Genomic DNA, 27820 nt, shown 5'->3' on the forward strand with positions numbered 1-27820 from the left:
AGGTTTAGTACACCTAGCGTAGTTTTTTTTAGCTTAATATAGTGTTTAGTACGTGCTTAAAGTTAATTTTTTTGTGTATTTATGCTTCATTACTATAGTAAACCAAACTAAACTGTAAAACTTAAGGGTTCGCTCAGGATCGACTTGCGCCTTAGCTATCCTTTGACTGGACTTTATGGTTGGCGAGCGGCGCCCGCTGCCTCATGCATAAACGCTCTTGCGGACAACGTTCAAGGGTCGATTTAATGGGGAGGGAGAAAGGGGAGCAGGGAGAGCTAACACATCTTTTTCCTCACCCCCGCACGAGAGAATTTGTATAAAAAACGATGATGGTTCTCACTTCCTTTTTGACACAATCTTTCAAAAAATGGTTTCTTGCACTGGAGTGGTCCAGGGATCAAGCACGAGTACTGGACATCCTAGTCGAAATCAAGAGGAAGAAATGGGCTTGGGCAGGGCATGTAATGTGAAAGCGAGATAACCGATGGCCCTCAAGGGTAACAGACTGAACTCCAAGGGAAGGTAATCGTAGCAGGGGCGGCAGGAAGTTAGGTGGCGAATGAGATTAAGAAGTTTGCGGGGATAGGTTGGCCGCAGCTGTCACAGGACAGGGTGAATTGGAGAGGTATGGGAGAGGCCTTTGCCCTGCAGTGGGCGCAGTCAAGCTGAAGATGATGATGATGGAGCCTCTAGCCGTGCCTCCAAAACCGTCCGTCCAACGCAGGCGTTCGTCTCGGAGTCCCGGCATGCCCGACTCGGCTGTGTGCGCATTTGCGCTGAGTGACGTCGAGTCGCAGTTCCGTGGGAGCAGCGTGTACGAGCTGACGGTGGGCAGCAACTACGTGCTGAGCGCGCCGTTGCCCCTGAGTCGCGTTCCCTCTCCGCGTCCGGGCGTGACCTGCCCCCCGGGCGCCCGCGCCATCCCCGGCGACGAGGAGAAGTTCCTGCTCGAGCACCCGCTCATCGTAGACGCGCTGAAGCAGCGCCACAACCGGCCCTTCTTCTCGATGCCGACCGTCGCCTTCCGCAGACTGGCCGCCTTCGTGCTGAGCGAGACGTGGGGCACGTGGGTCGTTTGCTACGTGGCTACCGGTTCGTGCATCTGTTGCTTGCTTCCTGACGAGGAGCAATCAGCCAGTTTTATTTGGCGCATATCGCTAACCCTTGGACACAAGCAAAGGTAGATAAAAAAAATAAGTGAAGAATCGACAGAGGAACAACATCGAAACATGTTTTAGAGGCAGCTCTATGCGTCCGTTCCTGGGTTGAGCCGCGCGCCGTCGCCGTCGGTGTAGCCGAGCGCGAGGGGAGCGAGGGGAGGAGAGCGAGAGCGCGCCCCCTAGAGACTGGTGGTGCCGAGCGAAGTAAAGTACCGCCGCTCGCTCATAGATGGCGCCAGAGTGGTGTTCGCCGTGAGCGCCATCGTCCACCACCACTGCATGTGCGGAGGTAGAGTGGCTACGGTGGAGAGGTCTGTCTGCGGTAGAGCGGACAGCCACCCGATGCCTCCTCGCAGTCGCGCCACGCTCCGCTCCGTTAGCAGGCGGTGCTGTGTAATGTGCTGCCTGCGATAGATTGTCCGCGATGGCTATGCCACTCACAGCGTTGTCTTCCTGGTTTAAACCGTCTGTTTATGGGCCAGGCACTGGTGCAGCAGGTTGAACATATCTCCATCCATTTCTTTGACCACAAAGCCACCTTCACGACAATCAAATACTTTGAGAGGAGTGTTGCTTGAAAAATAAAGAGCACTTTGTAGCTGTTCATACATACCCATATTTGTCAAATTCTTTACCTCAATATATCGCAAAATCAAGACACCTTCAAAGCTGCGCTCAAGTTTAGCGTTAGGAAGTATCGTAATCGTCTTTAGAATTTTTTGTTTGTAGGGACTGCACCAGAGGTTTCTGCACTGATCGCTGCGCCGTAGCCCGCAAGCTGTAGTGATCGGTGAAAGAGGCATCGATCGGCATGCACAGCGCTTTCACGATGCCCTGCTGTTCCTGTGTGGTGGCTTCCTTGGCTTTCAAGGTGTTGGCTAAGGCAAATTATCGCGTCTGTAGCGGCGAGTTTTTTTTCCGTGCTGTGTCATAAACGCTTTTGAATGCAGTAAACGTAGAATTAAAAACAATACTCGCGGCCTTCTCAACCAAATTCTTAAAGAAAATGCGATAACACCTGGAAGTTGGCCCACCCTCGAGTGTTTCAAAAAACCCCCTAAATTTTGGTAGTAGTCCACCCCAGAAAATGGATTAAGGTGGATTCGATGTGTATAGATTAAATTGCGTTAGTGGAGATGTGGACTGGGGGGAATGAGTGGAGATTATTGGATGGATTAAGGTGGAAGAGTGGGTCGGGTTGGTATAATACCATATGATAATTCAAATGGAAGGCACTCGAATATTCTAGTCCTCAGATTTTCAAATTTGGCGGTGGTGATGATGTCAGGACCAATACGGAATTTAGTAACAGCGAAACGGGGTGTTTTCTCAAGACGACAACCTAAATGGTATTGCATTAAAATCGAGATAAGAAGCTAATCAGAAGTACATTCCACGCTGTACAGACGGCGCTTCAAGATAGCAACTTTCTTCCAGATACAGGCACCGTGCTGAAGCTGGCCGAGGAAAAAGCCGCTGCTGGCCAGGTACCCGCTCCTGCACGAATGGTGGACGCCTTCAACGCAACGACGGAGCCCATAAACAAGATGCTGGTCTCCGTTAAAGTACTTGGCCTTGGACTGTAACGTCCTCTTTATTATTCTGCTTGCTTTCCTGGTTTCTGCGCGTGAGGCAAATAGAGCTCACCGCGGTTCATCTGCCCGCAGCACCGGAGCCTGTACGTGTTCACAGACACGGACGTCCGCCAGTACCGCCTCGACGCCTGCGAAGGACGCCACGCAGATTGCCCGTCCTGCCTGCAGGACCCCTTCTGCGGATGGGACGGCAGCCGCTGTCTCCCTCACGCCGTCGGGTGCGCAGGCTGGAGACACGTTGTCGTACCACCCCTCTCCTTATAGGCGGTGCTCTTCGGTAACATGGCATAACTTTCACGTGATAGCTAAAGTCCGCAGGAGGATGGACCTGGCTGAGGCACACAGATAAAACATGATGCTGGTGGTGGTCCTGCTATATCAATGTTTCGACCGTTGTTCAGATGGTGCAGTATTAAAAGGCAGGCGCTTGCGCTGGGCGGATCTAGTTTGCCAGTCTTGTGACGACGCATGCTTGCTTTGTTTAGAGCTGACGTCATCTGTCTTCTGCTATCTCGAGAATTTAAAAACGCATTGCTTTTTCCAAGGCAGCGTTTCGCTTGAAAATTGCCTGTGCTTCCTCTACGAGTCTCGAGCATATTTTTGCAAGATGACAATTTGTAACTGCTTTTCGCACATCTCTGCTCACTGTACAGCAGTTTTGGCTAAGTCGCTTAGAAGGGGAGCGTCATTAAAAAAAAACAACGCGAGGTACGTGTCGTCAGATTTCCTGCGCGTAAATTTTACTGGCCTTGTTCTCGCCCTGTACCGCCACGCCCAAGCTCTTCCTGTCTCAAAGGGAACATAGACGACATATTTTTCCGTAAAAGAATGTAGTAATGACCACCAGCGCCGATAAAATTACTTCCGGCATATAAATTGTGCTGTAGAAGTTTGTGAAAAAAAGCTGCATGTTAGTAACGAATTACCGAAGAAAAAGTATGCACATCGTGCTTAATTTACTTGTGATGGCTGAGTGTGAACCCGACTTCCTTCCCCTCTTGCACTTCCGTTTCAGAACGTCACCTTAGAATAGGAACCCTTTAACGTTCCCGTATAGTGTGCCTGAAGCGCTGTCCGACTGAAAGCTTGTGTTCTTTTTTCTCATCTTCTAGGTCGGCCGCTGCTACCTCACGACAATGCTGAAGACGAAGGTTTCTGAAGGGCGTCGACGAATTTCGTCTTATTATCGTCACATTGTTCTGTTCTTATTCGATTTGCTTATCGTTACATCCGACACATCCGTACGAAGCATCCGTAGTGTATCACAATGATATTTCTATCCCATCTCTGTTTGAGTCTCGATGCAGTTCCGACATTTCTGTGTGCTGATTCAAGAATAAAGCACAAGTAGTATGGGTCATCCCGGCTTGCCAAATATCTCTTCCAACTCGTGCAAGTAGGAAACAAAATAGACAACGCTTAGAAGACACGGCCGCATTCTCATCACGCAAGAAGCCAGCGGTCAAGGAAATCAGTGAAAGCTTAAATTAGAGGTTGGATTTTAAGTTATCCATAATTTCTTGTCTTACTGCGCAGCGAACGCACGCAACTTAGCAGTCTTAGCGTCGTGGGCAGCATGAGGAAATAAAGGGCTCTTTAAGCCTTGCAGTTGCTGGTTCTTCCTTAGTTACACGGAATTGAACACATCGCAGAGACACGACAGGACGAGATAAACGACACGAGGGCAAGCTTTAACTTTCAACTACGCTTTTATTGTGGGTCCAACGCACGCATATATGCATCTTCAACCCGCATCGTCGAAGACTACGTTGGGCTACATACAATCACAGGCAACCCTGCCATTATAATCGGGGACAGCGAATTCGAAGAGGGCGGTAGAAAAGCTAGGCGGTATATTGAAAAGCCCTTCTCGGAGACGAGGGATAAAATTCAGCAGGGCGAGAACATAGAACTCTTGAACTAATAATAATAATAATAATTGGTTTTTGGTGGAAAGGAAACGGCGCAGTATCTGTCTCATATATCGTTGGACACCTGAACCGCGCCGTAAGGGAAGGGATAAAGGAGGGAGTGAAAGAAGAGAGGAACAAATAGGTCCGTAGTGGAGGGCTCCGGAATAATTTCGACCACCTGGGGATCTTTAACGTCCACTGACATCGCACAGCACACGGGCGCATTAGCGTTTTTCCTCCATAAAAACGCAGCCGCCGCGGTCGGGTTCGAACCCGGGAACTCCGGATCAGTAGTCGAGCGGCCTTACCACTGAGCCACCGCGGCGGGGCACTCTTGAACTCCACAAATTTGCTTTTGGGTGCCTGCTCGTGGTCAGTCTTAAACAACGCATTTAGCTTTTGTTCTGGTTATATTTTCTCATGTACTGACAGCGTGAATAAACTTCAAGCATGAAACATCAGGTAGACTATAGCAATACACCCTGGGCGCTAGTTCGTATGTGGTTTCATTAAAAGACTAAGCGCAAAAAAACAGCACACAAGAACAGCGCATGTCTTGTCTCTCTTCCTTGTTGTTGTTGCCTTGTTCACATGGCAAATACCCACGACGGGAGATTGGTCAGGGTTCATTGGGGAGACCCCATAGAATAGGATAAACTGGAGTCAAGCTAATGATTGTGCCTTGGGTGAAATTTCAGAGTAATTTAAAAGAAAAAGAAGAAACAAAGTATCGGGAGAGAATATCTGGGAATTGTATAATTAAAGATATGAAAATACCCAAACGCTCTTTTGAATGCGGAAATTTTCGTAACAATTAGCTTCATCTTTTTTTTTATGACATGCAAACACCAAGAGTCGATATGAGTTTTTTTGTTATCACACCTGAGGCGATTTTTTAGTATAAATTTTTATCGGCTGCCGCTGTAATAATAGCAATCTTAACTGGTGCAATGACTTCCTTTTGATGCATGCAATTCATCTTGAGGCCAGTTCTCTGGTCGCTCGCAGGCGTAGCGTTGAGCAGGCTTGTTATGTAACACTTGGGATCCCGTGTCCACTGGGAAGTGGACGGTAGGAAGGATGACACCATTGCACGTGACTCGAGAGAGACGAAGAAGAGAAAAACGCGAGGTCGCGCACCATCGCTTTTGAGGCAACAACAACAGCACCTGCTCAAGTGTCAAGACTGCCACCGCCTGTAACCCGTCTTGCACTGACAAGCGTTTATGCCCTTGTGGGCCTTTGCGATGGCGTGGGGACAAGTAGCGCCCACGGGTGCCCAATGGTCGCCCATGACGCCGCCCACGCAGTCAGTCTCACCAGCAAGCACCACCACGAGTACAGCAGCACTGCTCGGGCAGGAATCGGGGGGCTCGCTGTCTTCGCCGCAGTCCACACTGAGCGATCGACTCAAGGACAGCCTCACCCATCAGGTGGTCTGCGTGGGGCTCTCCATGGTGGTGACGGCCGTTCTGGGCTCTGTGCTCACGCTGCTAGCCCTGTCGCTGGCTATGGACCCGGCCGAGGTCACCGGGGCCACTTATTCTCCAGGGAACTCACCTGGCATCAAAGTTCCGAATGGAGGAGTTGATGTCACTCACACCACCAGTGCCACCAGAGCCACCAATGTCCCCACCACCATCACCGCTACCACTGCCACCACTGGTATGTTAAAGTCTAATAAGGGAGTAATTACTCGTTAGCATCCGCCCATGGGCTGCCATATATGGGCAGAAAGAAAAGCTGTATAGCTTTCCCATAAACCTCACAGTTAAAAAAAGGCTTGTCCTTTTTGTTCAGAGTCACCGTCGGTCTGGGGTAGTCGCTCTGCAAAATGAGGTAATCAGGGTGGCTAACAGATCGTAGAGAGAAACCGTTTTGACCAGCAACTCAAAATTGATAAATTTCCCACCTCCGCTTCGATATGATCCATTCGCCCTCACCCTACCGTCTGCTAGTCGTCCTGGCTAGCTCAGCAGGCCGAGCGACTGCCATGGACAGACGGTGGTCCCGGGTTCCATCCCCGGAACAAGAAGAACTTTTCTTCAACTGCGAGGTTTCTGAGAAAGCTATATTATTTCCTCTATAACCATTGCGCTTGATTGGATGCGAGCGAGTGATTACTCCCTTATTACAAATTTGAATTTCTTTAAACTCACTGCACTAGTACTGCAAAGTCTTTTTTTTTCTTTGACCGCGTTGTGGGCCCCGCCAGGGAGTTAACGTGTTTGGCGTACGAGCACTGTCCACTTGTGGCATGCTGCGGCAGGATAGGCCAGCCGTGATATATATATATATATATATATATATATATATATATATATATATATATATATATATATATATATATATATATATATATACACACACACACAAGAGAGGCTTCGTTAGCTATTCCCTTTGCCTCCGGCTAGATAACAAGCTTTATTTATGTGCATAAGAATCACTTCCGCAGCTGCGGTCGAAACGTATACACGCGCAGCATAATGCGAACATGGCAGTGTACATCTGCGGTGCTGAAACGCACAACCGCACGGTATTCCTGCTGATACCAGCAAGGACGGCCGACAGGACACATTTTATCTCGTGGCTTCTACTGTTCACTAGATTTCGTCTTGGTGTATCTGGTTCTTGGTTCTCTCTGTGACCATTTTGATTGGCCGGTGCATGGATGTCGGCGATTCGTGAACTGAGCTAAAAGATGCCAGAAGCTTTGATAACGCATTGGCTGGTGATTCTAGGTGTGCACATGCTCAGCGTGTTTCATTCGCTTGCTCGGGTGCACTGTCTACAGTACCTGACACAGTGGAGCGTCAGGCCAAGGTGTTCACCCGAGGGAAGCTCTACTACCGCTCGGCTTACCTGGACGAGGCCGGAGGGTACCTGTTCATCGGAGCCATGTACGGAACAACCATTTTGTGTGTCATGCTTGATGCCTGATGGTTGCACGCTGCTGCAATCAATCCTGTATTGCACTTAATTAGGTTCAGTGGCCAAGCTCCGTTTATCTTAGGGCTCTTTTCGAGTCGCCATACGTATTTAAGCGAGACTTGCACGAAAAGAACACTGAGAGCAAATGAAAATAAATCGGTAGGGAACCGCATTGTAATCACAAAATACACCACTCTCAGACCCAGAAATTCTGGAGAGGCGCATTTTTTCGACGGGAAGTTGATTATGAACGCAATTTTTTTTCGCATATCGTAAGGTTGTTTCACAACGATCAACACATTCGCAGATATCTTTTCGGGACGCTCGTAGTTTTCTGCAATGTATTGTCGGAAAGAACACAATCGATTTTTTATGGCAGTATGTGCTACTCGGTGCGTGCGCAGGGCGCACTTTAGAAGCATGATTTTGCTGCGCATCTGAGAAGTCAGACCATTCGCACGGATATGTTTCAAATCGTCTCTTCAGTATTCCTCGGTTTCCCAAGAGTTAAGTGATATCCATGAAAGCTGGACTTGCATCCAAAAAGGTGCTTGAAGCCGGAAAGGACACAAAATGAAATAGAGGCGTCGCCATCCGAAGTTTTAATGCGAAAGCGTTGCTATAGTCCCATTACAAGAAAAGCCGGTGGCCTGTGGGTATGCGTGATTGTGTATGCGTGATTGTGTGTGTGTATACTCGCAGATTGTACAGAAAAACCGAGCGATGGCAAGAAAAATAGGTTGACGTCATCAAGCGGCCGTATGATGCACACAGCAAGCCGACCATCCCCCTTCAGATAACGCTACACATGCCGCTCGTTTATACATTCTCCCACTGGCCAACCTCCATGTGGCGCCATTCATCTGTGATGACATTCGTACTAGAACTATGACAGAACCGTTTGTCGTACAGTGTTCCGGGTGACGTGTCATACGATTGCTCGTTTCATATAGCTTACATGTCCTACTGAATGTAGAGGCTAGCTTGCGACAGGAGTTCGGACTGATGACATATGCACCTTCAATTGCATGCGTTCACAGGCTTTCGTATCGAAAATGTGGTGCAACCGTTCATCGTACAGCGTTCCCCGTCGTGTCATACATATAAACTCGTAGAAAAGAACTTCAATGGATGCACAAACATTGCGCGTAAACATGTCACCCAGGGACAGTAATTCTTTCGCATTCACACACGTAAGCAGTTTTGAGTGTGTCTGCTGATTTTTTTATACAATTATCTCGCCTATAAATGTGGCTTTTATTGCTGCTGGACAGACGTCAACATAGCCAGAAAGAGCGAGAAAATCAATTTTAAGTGAGAAAATTTATTGGATGTAGATTTCCTCAGTTTTCAATTAATTTGTTTTAAACAATTTGAAAACCCCCTAAGACTAGTGATAAGAGAAGTGCGGGTATAAATAGGGAGAAAGTAATTTATAAGAACAATTTAGAGCTCAATAATGTAAGCAAAAAGAAAATAAATCTACCATAATAATGAAAGAATCGAGAAAACATGGTTAGTGAAAACGAGGACACAGCTTCTCGTTCTCACTAATGACAAAAGAGCCAGTATAGTGGACTGCGGTAGTGTGTTTCTACAAGGTATTATTATAGTGAATAGGTAAGGCGGACATGTTATGCCCACCTTATGAGCCCAATGCCATGCGGCCATACTGCCCAGTTTTCTTTAGTGCCTACTGTCACCATTGATAACTTTCTACAAAAAGAACCCCTGATTGTAGGCGACATACATTCAAACCTGCGGACATGCATCTGAGATCCCCGCCCTAATCAGCAACACTTAATATCTAGAAATTGGTGTCTAAACTTCCGTCTCCTCATGATTCACTACAGTGTCAATAACGTGTTTTTTGCAAGTGAAACCCAGGAGAAACTTATGAATTGTTTTGTTTTCAGAATTCTTGCTCACGTTGCTATTTAGCCAGCACAGAACCACATTTAGCGCTTTTCTGGGAGGTCGCTGCCGCCCTAGCTGAACTTCTGTGATGCTGATCGGCCGTGCTCTGATAAGTACCCACTCAACGATGAATTTCTCTTGCAGGGACCAGTTGTTCAAGCTCCGGCTTGAAGACATAAGTCAGGAGCCTGTCACGGTAGGTGTACTTCTAACATGTGCAGATTTCTTTGCTGCTAAGCACCGGCGTAGGCACCTGTCACAGTTCCCATTCCCAGTCGAGCAGCAGGCTAACGACCCCGAGACCATCACAACGTGCTTCTGAATGTGGCTGCACTGACAAGTTTTTCAGGGTTTTCGCCGCACGCTATATTAGTGCCCAAGGAGACGTTCAACTATTTCGACGTGAAGCACTGGCTCGACCCCCTTAGGAAAGTTCATTATACTCTGCATCAATGAAAAAGTTATACTTGGCAAGAACAAGTAGGAATACTCTGGTTGGCCTTTCTATTGTTGTGGGTGTCAAATATCGGCAGCCAAGTACTTAACCCATTTGAGGACAGTTCTGGTCCGGGGATCTCCGATGACTTAGCACTGTATCAGTAGCGACGGGGTACCCTTGAGTTTTAGGTTTTAAAATCGGAAAGCGCGTGTGATTTCGGCAAAATCTGCTATTTCTGGAGTAGGACACAAGAATTCTTAGTTTATAATCTGATTCTTCACCTTACGTTTGGCTTGCTTTTATGATAATTGACACGCTTAAGGTAGTAGTTGCATACCGGACGCCTGTAGGCTTATATATATATATATATATATATATATATATATATATATATATATATATATATATATATATATATATATATATATATATATATATATATATATATATATATATATATATATATATAACGAACCAAAGCGCTTGAGTTCGTAAGAGGCGTTTTTTTCTCGTTCGTGCTAACAACCTTTATAAAAATAAATAAGAGCCTAGTCCTATAGGTACCAACTATCCCTACTGCACTCTTTTTATAGTTGGTTACAGCTGAGTAACAATGCGGCAAACACTTCTGAAAGAAGACCCTCCAGTAAATGGCGTCCACCTATTGTCATGAAGTCGCAGTTAATTCAATTTCACGGATGCCCCTACCAGGAACCTGGAATGTCACGCTAAAGGATTAACCTCAACGTCACGACAAATCACCGATGCCCGGCCACGGTGGCTCAGTGGTTATGGCGCTCTGCTGCCGACCCGAAAGACGCGGGTTCGATCCCAGGCGCGACAGTGGAATTTTGATGGAGGCGAAATTCTATAGGCCCGTGTACCCTGCGATGTCAGTGCACGTTAAAGAACCGCAGGTGATCGAAATTTCTGGAGCCCGTCACTACGGCGTCTGTCATAGCCTGAGTCGCTTTGGGACGTTAAACCCTCATAAACAATAAACCAAACCTTTTACCAGCATATGAACGTAGAAGTTTTCGGTTACGACATTCGACGGCAGCATCGTTTACTTAAGAGAAGCTCCTCTATTCTTTGTTCGTCCCATACTGCGTGTTTCGTGCTAGGCCTTTCCAAAAGAGCTTGGCAGCACAAAACCAAGAGTAGTTGCAACTGTCTCATATTTCCTCTTTGTTGAGTTTCCTGTGCAGCTGTAATTTTTGGTAATGTGACATACGGTGGGGGCACCTTTTAGACCGACAAATGGGCACTTTCGAGAATACATCACCTCTGGTGGTGTGATAGATCTATTCAGGCGGACCTTATAACCATATTAACCTCGGTATCCTAACTATCCTGTGTGGTAATTGGAGCTGCTATCGCTACAACTTCTTAGGAGTGCCCCTTTCTTCTCTTTCTTTTTCTTCGGAGCGCGAAAAGTATGGAAGAATAGCCAAAGCGTTTCTGGGCCTGTGCCGGGGTGGAGGGGCAGCCACTGTAATGGTCGGTGCATGATACTTGCATCTCAGAGCTAGGGTAACTCTCTCAGTCAGGAGCGATTGTCTACTGGGAGGAAAATTTTTGCAAATTCCAAGACCACGCAGAAAAAATTGACGTACTTCCAGGTAATTACAAGTGATTAACTATACAACTTCTGCTTCAAGTCCTCATGTGTAAAGACCGTCTCTCGACACTGTGCTTTCATAGTCTCGACGGAAGTTTTCTGATGCGTTTATGCGATAAAATGTCGTTATGTAGACAAATAAGACATTTTAAGCCTAATGAAGCTTGATCAAGTGTTCCGCCTTTTCTCGGAAATGCGATATTTCAGGAGCTGCATCTGCCGGCAACTGAGCAAAGTGTGTCAGGCTGCAAAGTACGAGGAGGAGATCAGGTAAACACCGAAACGTTCCAAAACCTTGCTCGACCAGTGTAACTGCTCCCTTCGCTTGAGGCCCTTTTGTTCGCTTGACGGCGCTGACATTCTGCTCGTCTCGGCTACAGGATCGAGAAGGCATTGTGTCGTGACTGTTGGCTTCACCACTCTTGCCAGCAGCTCCCTAACTCCCTATCGCTTTCCTACCTTAGAACTGCACCCGAGGAAGCGAGCATGCGAGGCGGTATTTGCATGCAGGGCACAAGCAGCGATCACGTTTCGTTTAAAACTTGGCGTCATTGGAGCCTTAACTTTTCAGAATGCAGGGCTTCATCTGAGGTTCTTATTGCTGTCTCAAATCAATTGCTCGCTCCCCACCGCCCGAGCAGCAGCCTTCTTAGCCTTCGGGATGCTGGGCTCTCTGGATAGGGTGCAGTAGGGTCGTTGAGAGCCATGCGCGCAGGTGCTCACTAATCTCACCTTTGCTAATGTGGGAGCCCTGCACTAATCAGACACGTATCCAAGGAGGGAGGAGGGGGGGAGGAAATGGGGTCGCATGCAGCCCCCCCCCCCCCCCCCGCTCCCTCCACTTGCTCGATATAAGAAAGTATCTTGGGCCCCTCCCGAAAAGCACGTTCTTACGGGATATAGCAGTGCAAAGAAGACCAGACAACAGGAAAGAAGCGAACGGGGCTAGCGTTGAATTGTAACTGAAAATTTTACTGCAGTAATCCCTTTTTCGACTGCATAAGGTGCTTAGAAGTTGTAACGGAATTTTATCCACTGCCTCTGCTTCTTTCCAGTCGTCTTGTCTCGAATGTGCTGTTTTATCCAGTATGAACGCGTGCCAACTTGCTTAGTCTACCGTATTGTTTAACACTGAACACCTTTAGGAATAAAAAAAATTTGTGCTATCAAGTCGCCTGGAGAACATATTGTGGCGTTTACGAGTAGCCGCTGTTAGTCACGCAGGAGAAATCCAGCTAGCGCCCAGTGTGAACAGAGGCTGCCGAAATCTGACGGCACTTTTGAACGTGCCAACTGAAGCTCGGCATTTCAGTCGATAGAGGTAGGAATGGTGATGTTGTGTACAGCATTCCCTTCGCGAATGTTCGTTACGCAGTTGGGCCCGGACGTGGACTGTCGCAACCACATCCGCGAGGTCCATCCGATCAGGAACGGCAGCACACTCTACGTCTGCGGCACAAACTCCAGGAATCCGACCGACTGGCAATTGCAAGTGCGTATCCCTGAAGAGAGTTTCCTTGGGAAGTGAGTTTCATGTTTGCTCGTGTCTCTTTGCTGCGCGGTGAAGGCTGCAAAAATTATACTGAGGAGAAGACATACACCGTGCAGATGTTTCTGCTTTTCTCCCTTTGTTTGTTCATGGCTGCCATTCGTTGAATGAGTGCCCTTTGAAAACACGTGACGAAAAGCGCAGGGCGTGGAAAAGCTGGAAACGCTCTCAATATAGTATCGTAGCAAAGCCTAACCTCTCTCGATTCGCTTTTCACTTTTTACGTCCCTAAAGTTTCCACGTCGCAAAAGAAGTTTGCCACGACGCGTAGAAACAAAGCGATTTAGTTGTTTTAGAGACATTTATGCGAAATGTTAACGGCAGCTACTAGCTGCACCTGGCTCATAGATTATCCTTCGCAGACTCCAGCAGAGCTTCTCTGCGCAAATGGCTCACAGAATTTCTGAGGAAATCTCAAACTGATTGCCGGGTTTCTTCCCACAGTTACAGCTCACGACACTGGACGGGTAACTCCATTTTTGATGAAGAGAATTCTTCCGAGCTCTTTATGAAAAGAAAACGAACCAAGACAAATCACTTGACCCGACGACAATATGGCCCTTTCATGATAGTGTATGTCAAGAGATGGCGCCACCATGCTGTGCATCTTGTGATCCTCCCATTCTTTACCACTTCCTTGCAGATATACGGAGGCCTCACCGTGCCAAGAGCGGGCGATTGAACATGTGCTTTGCTTGTGCTTCTGAAGTAGTTGCGCCCGTCTGCTTAACGCAGGCCGACTGGGCGCCATGCGAAGATAGGGATGCATAGATAGGGACGATAGGGAAGATAGGGACGATAGGCAACACAAGCCACATTACTTTCCTCAGACGAAATGTGTTGCGCGTAACAACGGCGGAGTAGTCGTAACAAGAGAATAATTCACTTCACGCTGCATAGTTTCCGGATTGTTCGATAGGCATCGCTGCAGGTTTTTGGTCCTTGCGTGATTTTCTGCCTTGTCTAAGCGGTTTTACTTCTACGGCGTTTACTTCTACTGATTGCGCTCCAGCTCCTCCTTCACAAACTGCTCCTTCCTCTTCGCCAAACGACACAATGCTTGGTTTGAGTGAGACGTCCGAGGACTGGCTACCTGCAATGCAAAACGTTAGGATTGTGCAGGGACGACGCGTAGCTGAACGACGCCGCCGTCATGCAGGCCGCGGACCTGTCCATGGTGCCTGAGGCGGAACGGGTGCCCGTCATGGAAATCAACCAGACCGGCAAGGCGGTGGGCCGCTGCTCAGATTTCATTTCTCGGAACACCTCCTCCCTGTGGCTCGGTGGGTACCCTGTCCCGCCATCCTCAAATTGCGGCGTATTTTCCGGAGCTATGACGATCGCTTTATGCGTATTCCTGGAGGGGAGGCGAATTCATTAGACGTTGGCTGGCAGAAGGAGCGTAGAGAGTTACGCCTCCGCACGCACTACAGTTTTATCACAACAATATTCATGCAGAGAAGCTAAACCTATATTTCAAATTTTAAAATTCAGCTACTTCTCGACCAAGCAACACGTAATGCCGGCTAAGAAATGCCTTTTTTGGCTACGAGTTGTCGATTCTGCAGTTTGCAAGAGCTCTGCAGTAAAACTAAGGCCCAACACTGCAGGCAAATAAGCCACAAGTGAAACCCTAACAGGACCAAAATTACCCAGAAGAGAAATCTACGCAATGCGTTATTTTAATGCACAAGCGACAATGTAATCGATGGCACCAAAGCGGACCGTGGCGCACACAATGCTTTGTGACGCACGAACAGGTTGACTGAGCGAAGCCCGCCCCAGCAACTCGGCGGACACATCGCATCACTCTGAACTACATACGACGAACTCTGTTGACATGAGTTTCCCACAAAATCTGTACCGCCGTCCCTAAGTTGGATCACGAGACGAGACAGAGTCAGTGCCTAAGCAGGATCACAAATCAATGCTGCGAGAGCGGGGACAATATTGCACTGATAGACATACAGGGCCACGCATAACTGTCTAAAGTTTGGCTGCAGTGTTTCCCGTCCTCTTATTTGGAGTGGATCTGCAGGCCACTCTGTGCATTATAATGACGGGTGCGAACGAGACAAGAGGGCATTTTGTTTTTCGCACACAGATGCTGCACCTAACAAAAAACGTTGTGGGGCTAGCTGCAGGTGGAGCATGATTTCTTGAAGAATTTTTTTTTGCGCTACGTAAACGACAACGACGCAGAAAGAAGTACACGAGACGGGCGATGTGCATTAATGCGCCAACCACGTCCATTATCGCACCCAGATGACGCACCTGAACCGGGCATATCCTCCGTGGTGAGCTTGTGGCACCTGACGCAAGGGAGGCACGCCCTCTACCGCGCGGCCATCCCGGAACCGGGCACAGACAAAGCGCGGCACTCCTTCCTTAAGACCGACGACGCCGACGCCTCCGTGCTCAGCGGTGAGGGACGCAGGCCACTGTTTCTTCTCTCTTGCCTGTTTTTTTTTCCTCTTCCAGGAGCGGCGCGACAAATTTTCCACCAGTGGTTAAATTTAGGTACCAGGAATGCATCCAATATTAACTGCGCACACTGATTTCTTTCCAGCAATCTTAGGTAAAACGCTGTGAGAGACCTACTGATCAATCAATCAATCAATCAATCAATCAACCAATCAATCAATCAATCAATCAATCAATCAATCAAACAATCAATCAATCAATCAATCAATCAACCAACCAACCAACCAACCACCCAATCAACCAACCAATCAATCAATCGCCACGTAAATAATTTCGCAAAATGGAACAAATGTCATATCGCTCGAATCCTTCATATTTGGCTATCAATTTAAAACAGACTGCACCTCCTCTTCGCAGAGCCTGACTCAGTGGGTGCCCTTTCTCTTGGCGCACACGCCTACTTCGTATTTCGCGAAAGCGCCGCAGAGCGAAGGGCGTGCGGTGTCCGGGTCGTTTCCGCCGTGGCTCGCGTGTGCAAGGTGTGTTGAACTATTCGCCATCGTTCCGCACTGCATGCTACTTTTTCGCCACCGACGCACGGAGAGCAATTTGCAACGAATGCTCCGCTACTTCGTCCTCGATCTCATGTGTCTCTTTGGGACGTGAGACCTCCCATACCATTCCAATTAAAATCACTTCATTTATACAATCAAGAAATGGTATGCTTGAACAGCGTCTGCTGGTACGGGAGAGGGCTAGGTAGAGATAACCAAGCTCTGTGTTTAAATGACAATCTGGCTGGTGACGATGACCTATACTCATGCTAACCTGCAGCCACATTATTTGCACGCAAATCCATTCGCATTCGGTTCCAGCTGCTCGAAAACCAAGGCTCAAAGACTGGATGACATGTGAAATGAATGGGGCGATATGACGAATTCGAGAGTTTTTCAGCACTCCCTCAGATCCTTTTTTATCGCAGGTACTGGGATATTTTGGTGGCAGTTCCCGATACCGGTTTCCGATGCGGCACGCGTCAGTGATAGCACAAGGTGTATAAGTATTGCATCTTTCTCGTAGTGAACATTTCTGGAAGTTAGTCAGCTGCGTTCGAATATGAACGTCGACTAAACATCTGGTCACCCTATAGGATTTAAGTTCTGTATGCAGAGCCAGCAAAACCAAATTTTTTGCACTCGTGAAGTTTCGGTTCACGTTAAAACCCAGGCGGTCAATTTCAATTTTAAAATGCCGAAGAGGGCAGGCGTAGGTTTGGTCTGCAAAGATTTAGGACTTATTTCCTATCTCCGCGAGAACAGAACGACCTCGGTGGTGACCCAGGAACCGGGAGAAGGGCTCAGCTCTGGACTTCGTACATGAAGGTCCGTCTGGGCTGCACAGATTTCGTGCCATTTCCCGAAGACACCCAGAAGGCGTTTTTCACCTTTGACGCAATTCGTGAGTATAGAACACAATGCAGAGGTAGAATTAAGCTGCTGATCTATTGAAATATTAAATGTAAAAGAGCATGTTTACACTTGCCCGGAGGCCGAAGTGACGAACCGCACGCATCGAGCTGCAGTCGCTGTGTACGTTGCGAGGCTACCGGCTACCTGCGGAAGGCCAACTTAGGCACCTCAGAGTAGTAGTGCTGCGATAATTGCTTTGCTTAGGTGCATTCAGGGGCTGCTCTTGACGGTGCGAATGGCATCATGGCGATTTTAATTCTCTGGTTGGTTTAGCCCCGCTTAGCTTTTTCAAGCATGTAGGTTGGCTCATGTCGCTGTGCATATCTCTTAATGCTACGGTGGCCGGTGGTTTGAAGCTAGTACGAGGACGAAATTTGCTAAGTTTATGCGGGTAGCACGAAGGCAGTAGGCCTTAATGTGCGGCTTCTCTCGAGGGCGTTTGTGGCACTCATACTGATACCCATCCTTGTCACGTCTAAGCTCGCTGCAATTTCAAATCTTGCCCCGCCCTCTCTTCGTCAGCACATCAACCATAACAAACAATTAAGCAGGAAGCAGATGGGAATTGGAGAGAGAGGCAAACTCAGCATGACTACAGGCTAAAACCATACTGTGCCTCTTTCGCTTGTGGTTTCGTCCATTTTCAACTGGTTCCAATCTCGACATTGTTGCCCGCTTATAACAGAACCGCTCGTTAAATGTACATTTTAGAGAAACGAGAGCTCAGCAGTGGGTTTTGTGTTTGTTGAATGACGATTGCGGAGAGCATTCTGCGCGATCTTTAATCAGTATTCTACAAATTCTTAGGCCATGACCTCGATTCTTGCCCACTGGATTTGCGAATTTCGGGCAGATCATGACCCATATATTCTCAGATTTGTAGTCCCCCTTGCAATTTGATCAGTGTCTAAGCTGGTAGCTTTTTCTTAATTTAATAGTTTTTTTTTTGTTCTGGGTGGGGCATTACAGATGCTTCTTCTTGGGTGCCAAACCTGGAGAACGGCGTGCTCTTCGGCGCTTTCACCACCGTCACGTAAGCCTCTAAACCTATCCATTCGTTCCTGACTAACAGTCCTATATAACTTAGTGCTATCAATCTGGCTCGTGAGGGAATAAAGGTTGATTGGTTGATTATGCTAATTGATCGTCGTCTAGTTTAAATACGTCACTTTGATGTCGGAAACAAACCGCAGTACCAGCGCACTAAATTTAGATGAGGCATGGTGTGGGTATGATGCGTTTAACGTCCCGCAACTGCACATGGAGTGCGCACACGCGCTGTAATAAGAGTGCTGCGGATTAATTTCTACCACATGGCGTGGGATGGGCATTGTGGAACAGATAGACGCGACCTTTTCTCTCACGGATATAGCGTCGTGAGGAGCTTCTTCCGGTATATAGGCGGTGTTTTCGTAGTTTGTCTTGAAGTATACATCCCCTTTACTACCTTCTCTCCTGCGCTTTATAGCGCGAGAAAAGTTTGGGCACGGACTTGAGGATCTTGTCCCGCAGCATGCTTACATGCAGCATTATTATTATTATTATTAATTGGTTTTGGGGGAAAGGAAATGGCGCAGTATCTGTCTCATATATCGTTGGACACCTGAACCGCGCCGTAAGGGAAGGGATAAGGGAGGGAGTGAAAGAAGAAAGGAAGAATGAGGTGCCGTAGTGGAGGGCTCCGGAATAATTTCGACCACCTGGGGATCTTTAACGTGCGCTGACATCGCACAGCACACGGGCGCCTTAGCGTTTTTCCTCCATAAAAACGCAGCCGCCGCGGTCGGGTTCGAACCCGGGAACTCCGGATCAGTAGTCGAGCGCCCTAACCACTGAGCCACCGCGGCGGGACATGCAGCATCCCGAAAGCGTTCATTCTCTATTTGATGAGCAGCACCTTTGAAGCCATAGCCTTCCGCAATAGCGCTCCCAATAACACTGCGCCTCGGCTGCATTCACAGACTTGAAACAAAGACGGGAAGGATAAGGAATGCTTAACCTACAGCGAAAGCACTGTCGGCAACACGAGCTAGAGCAGGTCACTTTAATTGGTAGCCGGGTTCGAAAGGGCCGCGGAAGCTGCATTTCGATGGAGGCGAAATTCAGAAACTACAGAGAATGTTTACATTCGAATCAGTATTAAGCCTAACGTCACCGTTGTTCGGCTTGTGGTCTGCGGTTTGTGGGGTTTAACGTTCCAAAGCGACTCAGGCTATGAGGGAAGCCGTAGAGAAGGGCTCCGGAAATTTGGACTACCTAGGGTTCTTTAACGTGCAGTGACATCGCACAGTAAACGGGCCTCTAGAATTTCGCCTCCATCGAAATTCGACCGCCGTGGCCGGGATCGAACCCGCGTCTTTCGGGTCAGCAGCCGAGCGCCATAACCACTGAGCCACCGCGGCGGCTCGCTCGGCTTGTACTTTCTCACAAGTTTACCGTCGAAAACAACTGCCCCACTCTCAGTTACGCACGGGGTGCACTTTCGTCGAACACAACCATCGCTTTTCCGCCACACCGCTCTTTACAAGGAGAAAACGTCAATAACACGGCTCCGAAGTAATTTTGACCATCTGGGAATTTCTAACGTGTACTGAGATCTGAGAGCACACGGGCGCCTTCTGCGTTTCGCCCCCATCGAAACGCGGCCGCCGCGACTGTGTTCGAACCGGGGTACTCCGGTTCGGAATGCGTAATGCGGGAAGTTCACGGATAGCGACATGTGTGCACATGTGCGCACTGCCTTCAACCGTGCAACGCCGTTTATTGGGTTTCGCATTTAGCGTGCATTCATTTGCAGTATTGCGTAAAGGAACACAGCAAGTGTTCAATAATCTTTTACTCGCTGGGAGAGAAGCTCGCACCAGCCGCGGTGGCTCAGCGGTTAGGGCGCTCGCTACTGAGCCGGAATAATAATAATAATAATAATAATAATAATAATAATAATAATAATAATAATAATAATAATAATAATAATAATAATAATAATAATAATAATAATAATAATTGGTTTTTGGGGAAAGGAAATGGCGCAGTATCTGTCTCATATATCGCTGGACACCTGAACCGCGCCGTAAGGTAAGGAATAAAGGAGAGAGTGAAAGTAGAAAGGAAGAAAGAGGTGCCGTAGTGGAGGGCTCCGGAATAATTTCGACCACCTGGAGATCTTTAACGTGCACTGACATCGCACAGCACACGGGCGCCTTAGCGTTTCGCCTCCATAAAAACGCAGCCGCCGCGGTCGGGTTCGAACCCGGGAACTCCGGATCAGTAGCCGAGCGCCCTAACCACTGAGCCACCGCGGCGGGTAGAGCCGGAATTCCGAAGTTAGAAAACCGGCCACGGTGGCAGTGTTTCGATGCAGGCGAAACTCAAAAGGCGCCCCAGTCCTGTGCGTTGCCAGTGCACGTTAAAGATCCCCAGTGGTCGAAATTATTGCGGGGCCCTCCACTACGGCAGCTCTTTCTCTCTCTCTTCTTTCACTCCGACCTTCCGCACTTCCTTACGGCGCGGTTCGGGTGTCCACCGAGAAGTGACGCAGATACTGCGCCATTTTCTTTCCTCAAAAACCAACTCAACTTTCGTTTCACCTCACTCTCATTCTTAGCCGCGTTCTTCGCTTTGCTACAGCTTTGCCGGTTTGGCTGCCGCCGACGACGCCCAAGCTTGGAACGGGCGCCTAATAACTGCGTCCTAAAAGTAATGCTCGCAACCCTTCACGCAACACAAGCATTGAAAAACACTTCCGTTGCAGCCACGGTTTCCCCGACTCGGCCGTGTGTGCGTTCCGGCGGGAGGACATCGAGCGGGCATTCAACGGCACCAAGTTCATACAGGTGTCCTTGAGCAGGGACACCTTGAGCAAGGTAGTGAGCGCCAGCCAGGCCAACTACACGGGAACGGGGGCTGCCTGTGTGTCGGACTCCCGCACGCTGAATCCCGCCGAGACAAACTTCCTGCTCTCGCACCCGCTGCTGGCCGAGTCACCCAAGCAGCGTCACGATCGGGTCTTCTACACGCTCCCGGGCGTCGCATTCAGCGCAATGGCCGCGTTCGTGTTCAGCGAGTCCTGGGGCTCATGGGTCATCTGCTACGTGGCCACGGGTCAGCATTGCACACGTACTGCTTCTGCTTACGTGCGATCTCCTTCGAAAGGCCGATGAAAGAGCTTCGAAACCTATTCTAATTGGAAACTTCTTCCGAGAATTTGGGACCTCTTCCGGGAGCCCTGGTCCAATTTTAAGCCTAGACAGGTGCAACTCGCTGTAAAAATTAAAGAACGGAAAGAAGTAAGCAGCTGCGGATAAAACTATTGTTTGATGGTCCGAGCCCTGCGAAGTACTCGTGAAAAACACTATACCATTCCAGTTAACGTATAACACCTCCCTGCAAAAGCACGTCGAAATAATCAGTTCATTAGCACTCAGCGACAGTGAGAGGGCTGATCGGAAATTTTCACGGCTAGAGTTCTACGTAGATTGTCAGCAGGGGCAGAAAAGACGGTTTCGTGGATTGTGCTGCACGTCACGAGTTGTGCATGTGGTACACTCTCCACGGAGGAAAAAAAGAATCCTAATTTTTAACCTACTACTTAGTGATAGTCAACATTTTGTGTACGTGACTGATGATGTATAAACTCTGCGTTTAGGCGCAAAAAATTGACACTTCATAACTTGTCTTCACATACAAAAAAAATTACGGTGAAAAGCACTTCAAAGGATATAGACACGCTTATTACAATGTGAACACGTAGTTTTTGTGGTGTTGCGTAAGGTGGCAACTCAGCATTTAGAAATACGGAGGTTGTCAGAATTTTTTTCTTAACAAACATATAGCCGAATTAAAAATATATTCGTTTGCAAAAGTTCCTTGTTTTTATCTGTTGTCATTATTACTTGCCGGGCAGTACCCACGGAAAAGCACAGTGGCGTTTGATTTAAAAAATTAATGTGGATTAGCTCAGCTAATCCAGGATATGCAAAGCGAACGATGTCGGCGTTCACTGTGTTCACTGGCGTTGGCATTGACATTGTTCTAGGCGGCGATGGCTTTGAGCAAAGGAAGGGCGCATAACTGGCACCCTGGATATGCGTACGCCTCATTCGTGCTTTGATACATGTGGCGGTGTTGAGAGAGAGATGTGGCCTGAATGCATTAGCGCTGACACCGTTGTGGCTGACATGCGGCTCTGCAGCAATAACTAGGCCGCAGCGTTCATTTGGTGATCAATCTCTCGCGATCAACCATTAACTGCATGCCACCTTACAGGGTAGCAGGGAGGGCGCACTGCCTATCCAGTGTGCGGAACACAATCAAAGCAGGTTTTTGCAGTTGGGCACAAACGCCACATAGATGAAAGCGAGATATAGGTCTCCACTGACCCACGGAGCTGGTTGTGAGCCTTTCCTTTCGTGAAAATGATCAGCCTTTGCTAATTTGTGAATGCCAAATTTAAGAACTCTATGCTCACTTGTTTGGTTTTTGAGGAAAGGAAATGGCACAGTAACCGCCTTGCATGTCTCGGACACCCGAACCGCGCCGTAAAGGAAGGGATAAATGACGGAGTAATAATAATAATAATTGGTTTTTTGGGGAAATGAAATGGCGCAGTATCTGTCTCATATATCGTTGGACACCTGAACCGCGCCGTAAGGGAAGGGATAAAGGAGGGAGTGAAAGAAGAAAGGAAGAAGAGGTGCCGTAGTGGAGGGCTCCGGAATAATTTTGACCACCTGGGGATCTTTAACGTGCACTGACATCGCACAGCACAAGGGCGCCTTAGCGTTTTTCCTCCATAAAAACGCAGCCGCCGCGGTCGGAAAGAAGAAATAATAATAATTGGTTTTGGGGGGAAAGGAAATGGCGCAGTATCTGTCTCATATATCGTTGGACACCTGAACCGCGCCGTAAGGGAAGGGTAAAGGAGGGAGTGAAAGAAGAAAGGAAGAGAGAGGTGCCGTAGTGGAGGGCTCCAGAATAATTTCGACCACCTGGGGATCTTTAACGTGCACTGACATCGCACAGCACACGGGCGCATTAGCGTTTTTCCTCCATAAAAACGCAGCCGCCGCGGTCGGGTTCGAATCCGGGAACTCCGGATCAGTAGTCGAGCGCCCTAACCACTGAGCCACCGCGGCGGGGCAAAAGAAGAAAGAGAAAACTGAAATTGAAAGTTGGATTTTGAGGAAAGGCGCAGCGCTGCGCAGCGGCGGGACACCTGTGGCTCAGTGGTGTGCTACTAGTGGCGCATGCGCAATATAGTGACTAGGGAGCGAGAGAGAGAGAGAGAGAAACAGGCGACGGAGTGGGCGGCGGCCACCTGCGCCGTGCGTGACGTCACTCGTGCTCCGACATACGCCGGCTCGCGCGAAGCGCGGGGTTGACTATCGTAGTGAAGCTTTTGCTTCAAAAGCAGTGGACTATGGGGACGCTTAAGTTAAGAGCTGAAGGCGATAGCATTAGATTACACATTTATCGCAGCTTCCGTTGCAACTTTTCTGTGTTTCTTTGCAATTGTTGGTCCATTAACCGCCATGTTCATACTGCTGGCTGCAGGAACAGGTATCCGCTAAGCTTTGAGAATGCAGACATTTGCATATAATTCATATAAAATATACATATGCTACATTTTTTTTATTTTGATCCTTTATCTAGGTTGCTGTCTAGGTGGCGCACAATCCGGTGCGCCGGCTGTATGACACCACAAAGTCACGTGATCTTTGTCGACCAACCATTACTTTAATTGCGATCTGCAATGGTGGGCAGGTTGCTCACAATCCTGTGGCCAGGTTGCCACCTGGACAGGTTGTGTTGACGTCACACAGTCGTGAGACCTCTCTCAACCAATTACGGTGGCCCATCATGGCAGGTTGAGGACATCACGAGGTTACGTGAGCTCTCTCGACCAATCAGTGAATTTCGTGGCACCGGACATTGAAGTGATTCTGGTGTGACGACAGCTCCAATGCTATCGCATTAAAATGAGGCCAGCGCGAAAGTTGTTTTAGGGGGTCGTCTTTGTTGCGCAGCAAACGGATTGGTGCTGAAACTGGCTGAAGAAATAGTCTCCGGAGGCACGCCACCCGCCGCTGCCCAACGGGTGGACGCTTTCAACGTGTCCACGGGAGCGATTCGGAAGCTGCTGGTTTCCTTGCAGGTCCGTATGAACACACAGCAGTCTTGCACTGTTCTTTTTTTCTGCGATAGCTTTTTCAGCTCTGTTTTGCGGCGTTCACGGAGCCGCTGTTACAGCAGGAATGCCTGACGTAACGGGAAATTTAAGCTTACCGTTCGAAAATCACGTGATCATATCTGACGTATTAGAATTAAGCGTTGGTGTAACTACAACCTTGAGTTTGAGAATGTATAATCAATTAGCTTGACTCCCTGATCAAAGGACCCCAAATGACAGACCAGCATATCTGTAGATCTGGCAAATAGCCTTCTCGGAGGATTGGGTAGGCATGTTGTGTAGTTTGCACGTCGAATCGAGGCGAAGAAATAGTTGAACTTTGTGGATAGTGCGTCGTTACGATCCAGCCGCCAGGGTCCTGAACAGTGACGTTTATGACTGAGATTACAGAAATGACTCTTTGTTTGTCAATATCCTGTTGGGCCATCGTCCCAGCAACATTACGACGTATTTCGTGAAATAAGGCACGTTTACAAACGGCCCGAAGCCACCCTGATTTTTACTCTAGCTGTCTTCTAATGCGGACAAGCGTATACATTTTGGTTTCGATGTGAAATACCGCATCACGAGCCTGCAACAGCTGATATATGAGTGCGGCAATACACGTCAACCCTTGGCGATCACGCTCCTTGGCGATACTCACAGCACCGGAGCCTGTACGTTTTCTCGGACGACGATGTCCTTCAGTACCGCATGGACGACTGCGAAGTGCGCCCCCCTGACTGTACCTCCTGTCTGATGGATCCTTTCTGTGGCTGGGACGGCACACGCTGCCTCCCGCACGTCGATGGGTGCGTTCCACAGGAAGCGAAATTGTGCAGTTTGCATGCCGGTTTGGTATACCGCAGTAGTACTTTAACCAGTTAAAAGTGACTAATACCGTTCTTATGCCCGATATGCGTGCATAGACACGCGATGAGAAAGAAAACAACTTTACTAAACTGAAGCACAAAACTTCTCAATGCTTCAAGCACACTATATGTCCAAGTCAGAACTCTATCGGCAAATGCAAGCGCCATGCTTCTCCAAGTACTTGCGGAGTAATAAGTGGCCTTTTGCATTTAAGCGTTATTTTGTGTACCTGTCCCTTGCCCCGGATAACTGTTGTTGTAATTGAAAGCGAACTTTTTGACCCCCCCCCCCCCCACGTTTTAACAACCTGTCATATTAAACTTCGTTTCATTCTTTAACGCTTTTGACGTAATGCAACTGTTTTGAGTTGATCCTAATGAAACAAAAGGCAGGGAATTTCATTTAATGATTTCACTCTGCCAGGCGACTCAACGCATTTCCCATTCTGCCTGACGCTACGTTTCCTTGCACCCGAGCACCTAACGTATTTGCGCGCTTCTTTCCCATTGGTTTTTAACTCGGCTGGTAACCCATTTTAGCAAGTATGGCCCCGGTGTGATGTTCCATGCACACAATACTTTCTCTCGCGAAGACATCTCTGCGAATTTCTGAAGATGAATTTGTCGCATGCGTTTCGTGAAACTTTATAGGAATGGTCATGCATTTTATTCTCGTTACATTCTGATTGCGCAGAAAGCGTTATGCGCAGTGGCCAGAAAATTGGGAAAATCTGGTTATTTTATTGCCTGGAGGAAAGTGGGCTTTTTTATGAATGTTTCATTTGAGGGCGTAATGGTCTGCGGTTACAATGGTTTTCGGTTACACAACTAGTAATGGTCTGCGGTTACACAACTAGTTAACATGGAAGTCAAACAGTTAAACAGTTAACTGTTTCAGTTAAACATGCTGCAAGCAAAAACTGCTAGAAGAAGAGTGCGAATTACCCCCCCCCCCCCCCCCCCCCAAGTTTGATAAAAACTGTCGGGATTGCAGAATATTAAGGTTTTTAAATTTATTTTCGGAATTTTCATATTAAGGCAAGAGGTACGGTGGAACTCTCTTGAGTGCACCTGCTATGTCATTAGCATATACGTATAATGTGACTACTTTTCGCATGCTTGTTTCAGGTGGCGCCTGGCAGCTTGTCTCAAGGGATTCCAAATAAGTCGGTTCTCAATAATTTAAACTCGTCGGTGACAGAAAATATGTTCGAAAGTTTAGGTGGGGTGGTGAAGGTGGGCGTACAGTTTGTGTCAAGCGATGGCACCACCGTGCTGTGCACCTCCCTTTCTCTACCCGTTCCTTCCAGACATGTGGAGGCCTCACAATACCAGGAGCACATGATTGAACACGTGCTTTGCTCGTGCTTCTGAAGTAGTTGTGCGCGGCGGCTTAACGCGGGGACATAGATGGCGGCAATGTTCGAAGTTCGCATTTAGGGTCAGCCCCACTTTGAGCGTCCAGGCACTGCTCTATGAACGCACCCTCACCTGTTTGTGGGCGCTAGAATTGAGCGTTGCATAAGTGCTGCTGAACGCTATTAATTTGCATTTCGTATCTATGTTTGCAGAACCACTCGAAGGACGTGCTGAAGCCAAGAAATACAACCTTCAGTATGCGTTTACTCTTCCTTGGAGTAAAATTTCTTGCCGCTGCAAAAAAAAATATATATATAAATTATAGCTTTGCATAATGGACTTCCTGGTGTGGCAATTTTTTTTGTTACTAAGCCGTCGACATTTATCTGCGCGAAGATAATAAACGCTAGTAACTATTAATGTGTCTGCCTATTTTCTATTCAAATAGGTTTCGCCTCTCAGTCATGCTGAAAATGTAACACTGTGGTCCTCAAATAACCAATCACTACAGCTGCTCTTCTTTAATCTCAGTGCACTAGCGCTAAAATTATTGACGTGCCTTCAATAAGAGAGTCAAAGGGAGTGTTTTATTTAGGTGCGTGGAAATGTTAAGTGTCGCCACCCTCTTTCTAAAGCTGCGTACCGTCGGCAACAAAAAGAGAACAAAAAAAAAGTCCCCTTGCGGCGATATCAGAGTTGAGCTGAACATACCGTACGGAAACTTGGGCAAATAATTTTTCAAAGGAAAAGAACTTAAGAACGCAATTTTTTTATATACTGTAAGATTTCACTATAACAATATCTTCGCAGATCTCCCGTCCCCAAGCTTTCATTTCCTTGCTAATAAAGCGTTTGCTGTCGTCAAAAACGTTCCACATTGCTTTTCTATCTTAACTGCTTGAGGCGAGCAGTGGGAAAACTCGAAAAATTTTCCTATGCATCGGAAGAATTGACCATTACCTTCATTAACACTGACTTGTAATATCCCAATATTAAAAATATTGGTTCTAGAACAGTGGAAATAGCTGCTGACCATCTGTATAACTTTGCTCTAGAATGACTGCATTCCCAACAATAATTATGATACCCAGACTTGTGTTTCACGGCGTGTCCGAACCCCTTTGCGGTGGAGTCAATATGATGTCCGCATAATGTTCACGGATGAGTTGTAAAAATATATTTTTAAAAGAAAAAAGATTGCTAAAGGAGGCGAACCTTCAGCAATCCCGTTTGCATAGTAACACGATGCTAGACAGTGCCTCGTATTTACGCCAGAGGAACACAAACAGGTTAGGCGTCACTAGAATGTTTCATACAAAATTATACTAAGGTGAAAGAGTTCAAGAAAACAACACGATGGCGCGCAATATTTACTACCCGCCAATCGTTCTTCTCGAATCTTC

General features: G+C 47.7%; 2 protein-coding genes across 2 annotated transcripts; both read left to right on the plus strand.

The window, feature by feature from the left end:
* Positions 1–5828: 5828 nt before the first annotated feature.
* Positions 5829–13807, plus strand: LOC144124363 (uncharacterized). Its single transcript, XM_077656993.1, has 5 exons — positions 5829–6333; positions 7463–7568; positions 9661–9712; positions 12952–13068; positions 13769–13807. Exons 1-5 carry the CDS (start codon positions 5895–5897, stop codon positions 13805–13807), a joined length of 753 nt encoding a protein of 250 aa, XP_077513119.1. The 5' UTR covers positions 5829–5894.
* Positions 13808–14278: 471 nt separating this feature from the next.
* LOC144124364 (semaphorin-2A-like) lies at positions 14279–26757 on the plus strand. Its single transcript, XM_077656994.1, has 9 exons — positions 14279–14408; positions 15391–15549; positions 15967–16088; positions 16869–17007; positions 17988–18051; positions 20770–21119; positions 24044–24171; positions 24853–24998; positions 26630–26757. Exons 1-9 carry the CDS (start codon positions 14279–14281, stop codon positions 26649–26651), a joined length of 1260 nt encoding a protein of 419 aa, XP_077513120.1. The 3' UTR covers positions 26652–26757.
* Positions 26758–27820: the final 1063 nt, after the last annotated feature.

Source organism: Amblyomma americanum, chromosome 3 (genome assembly GCF_052857255.1).
Source record: "Amblyomma americanum isolate KBUSLIRL-KWMA chromosome 3, ASM5285725v1, whole genome shotgun sequence".
NCBI lineage: Eukaryota > Metazoa > Arthropoda > Arachnida > Ixodida > Ixodidae > Amblyomma > Amblyomma americanum.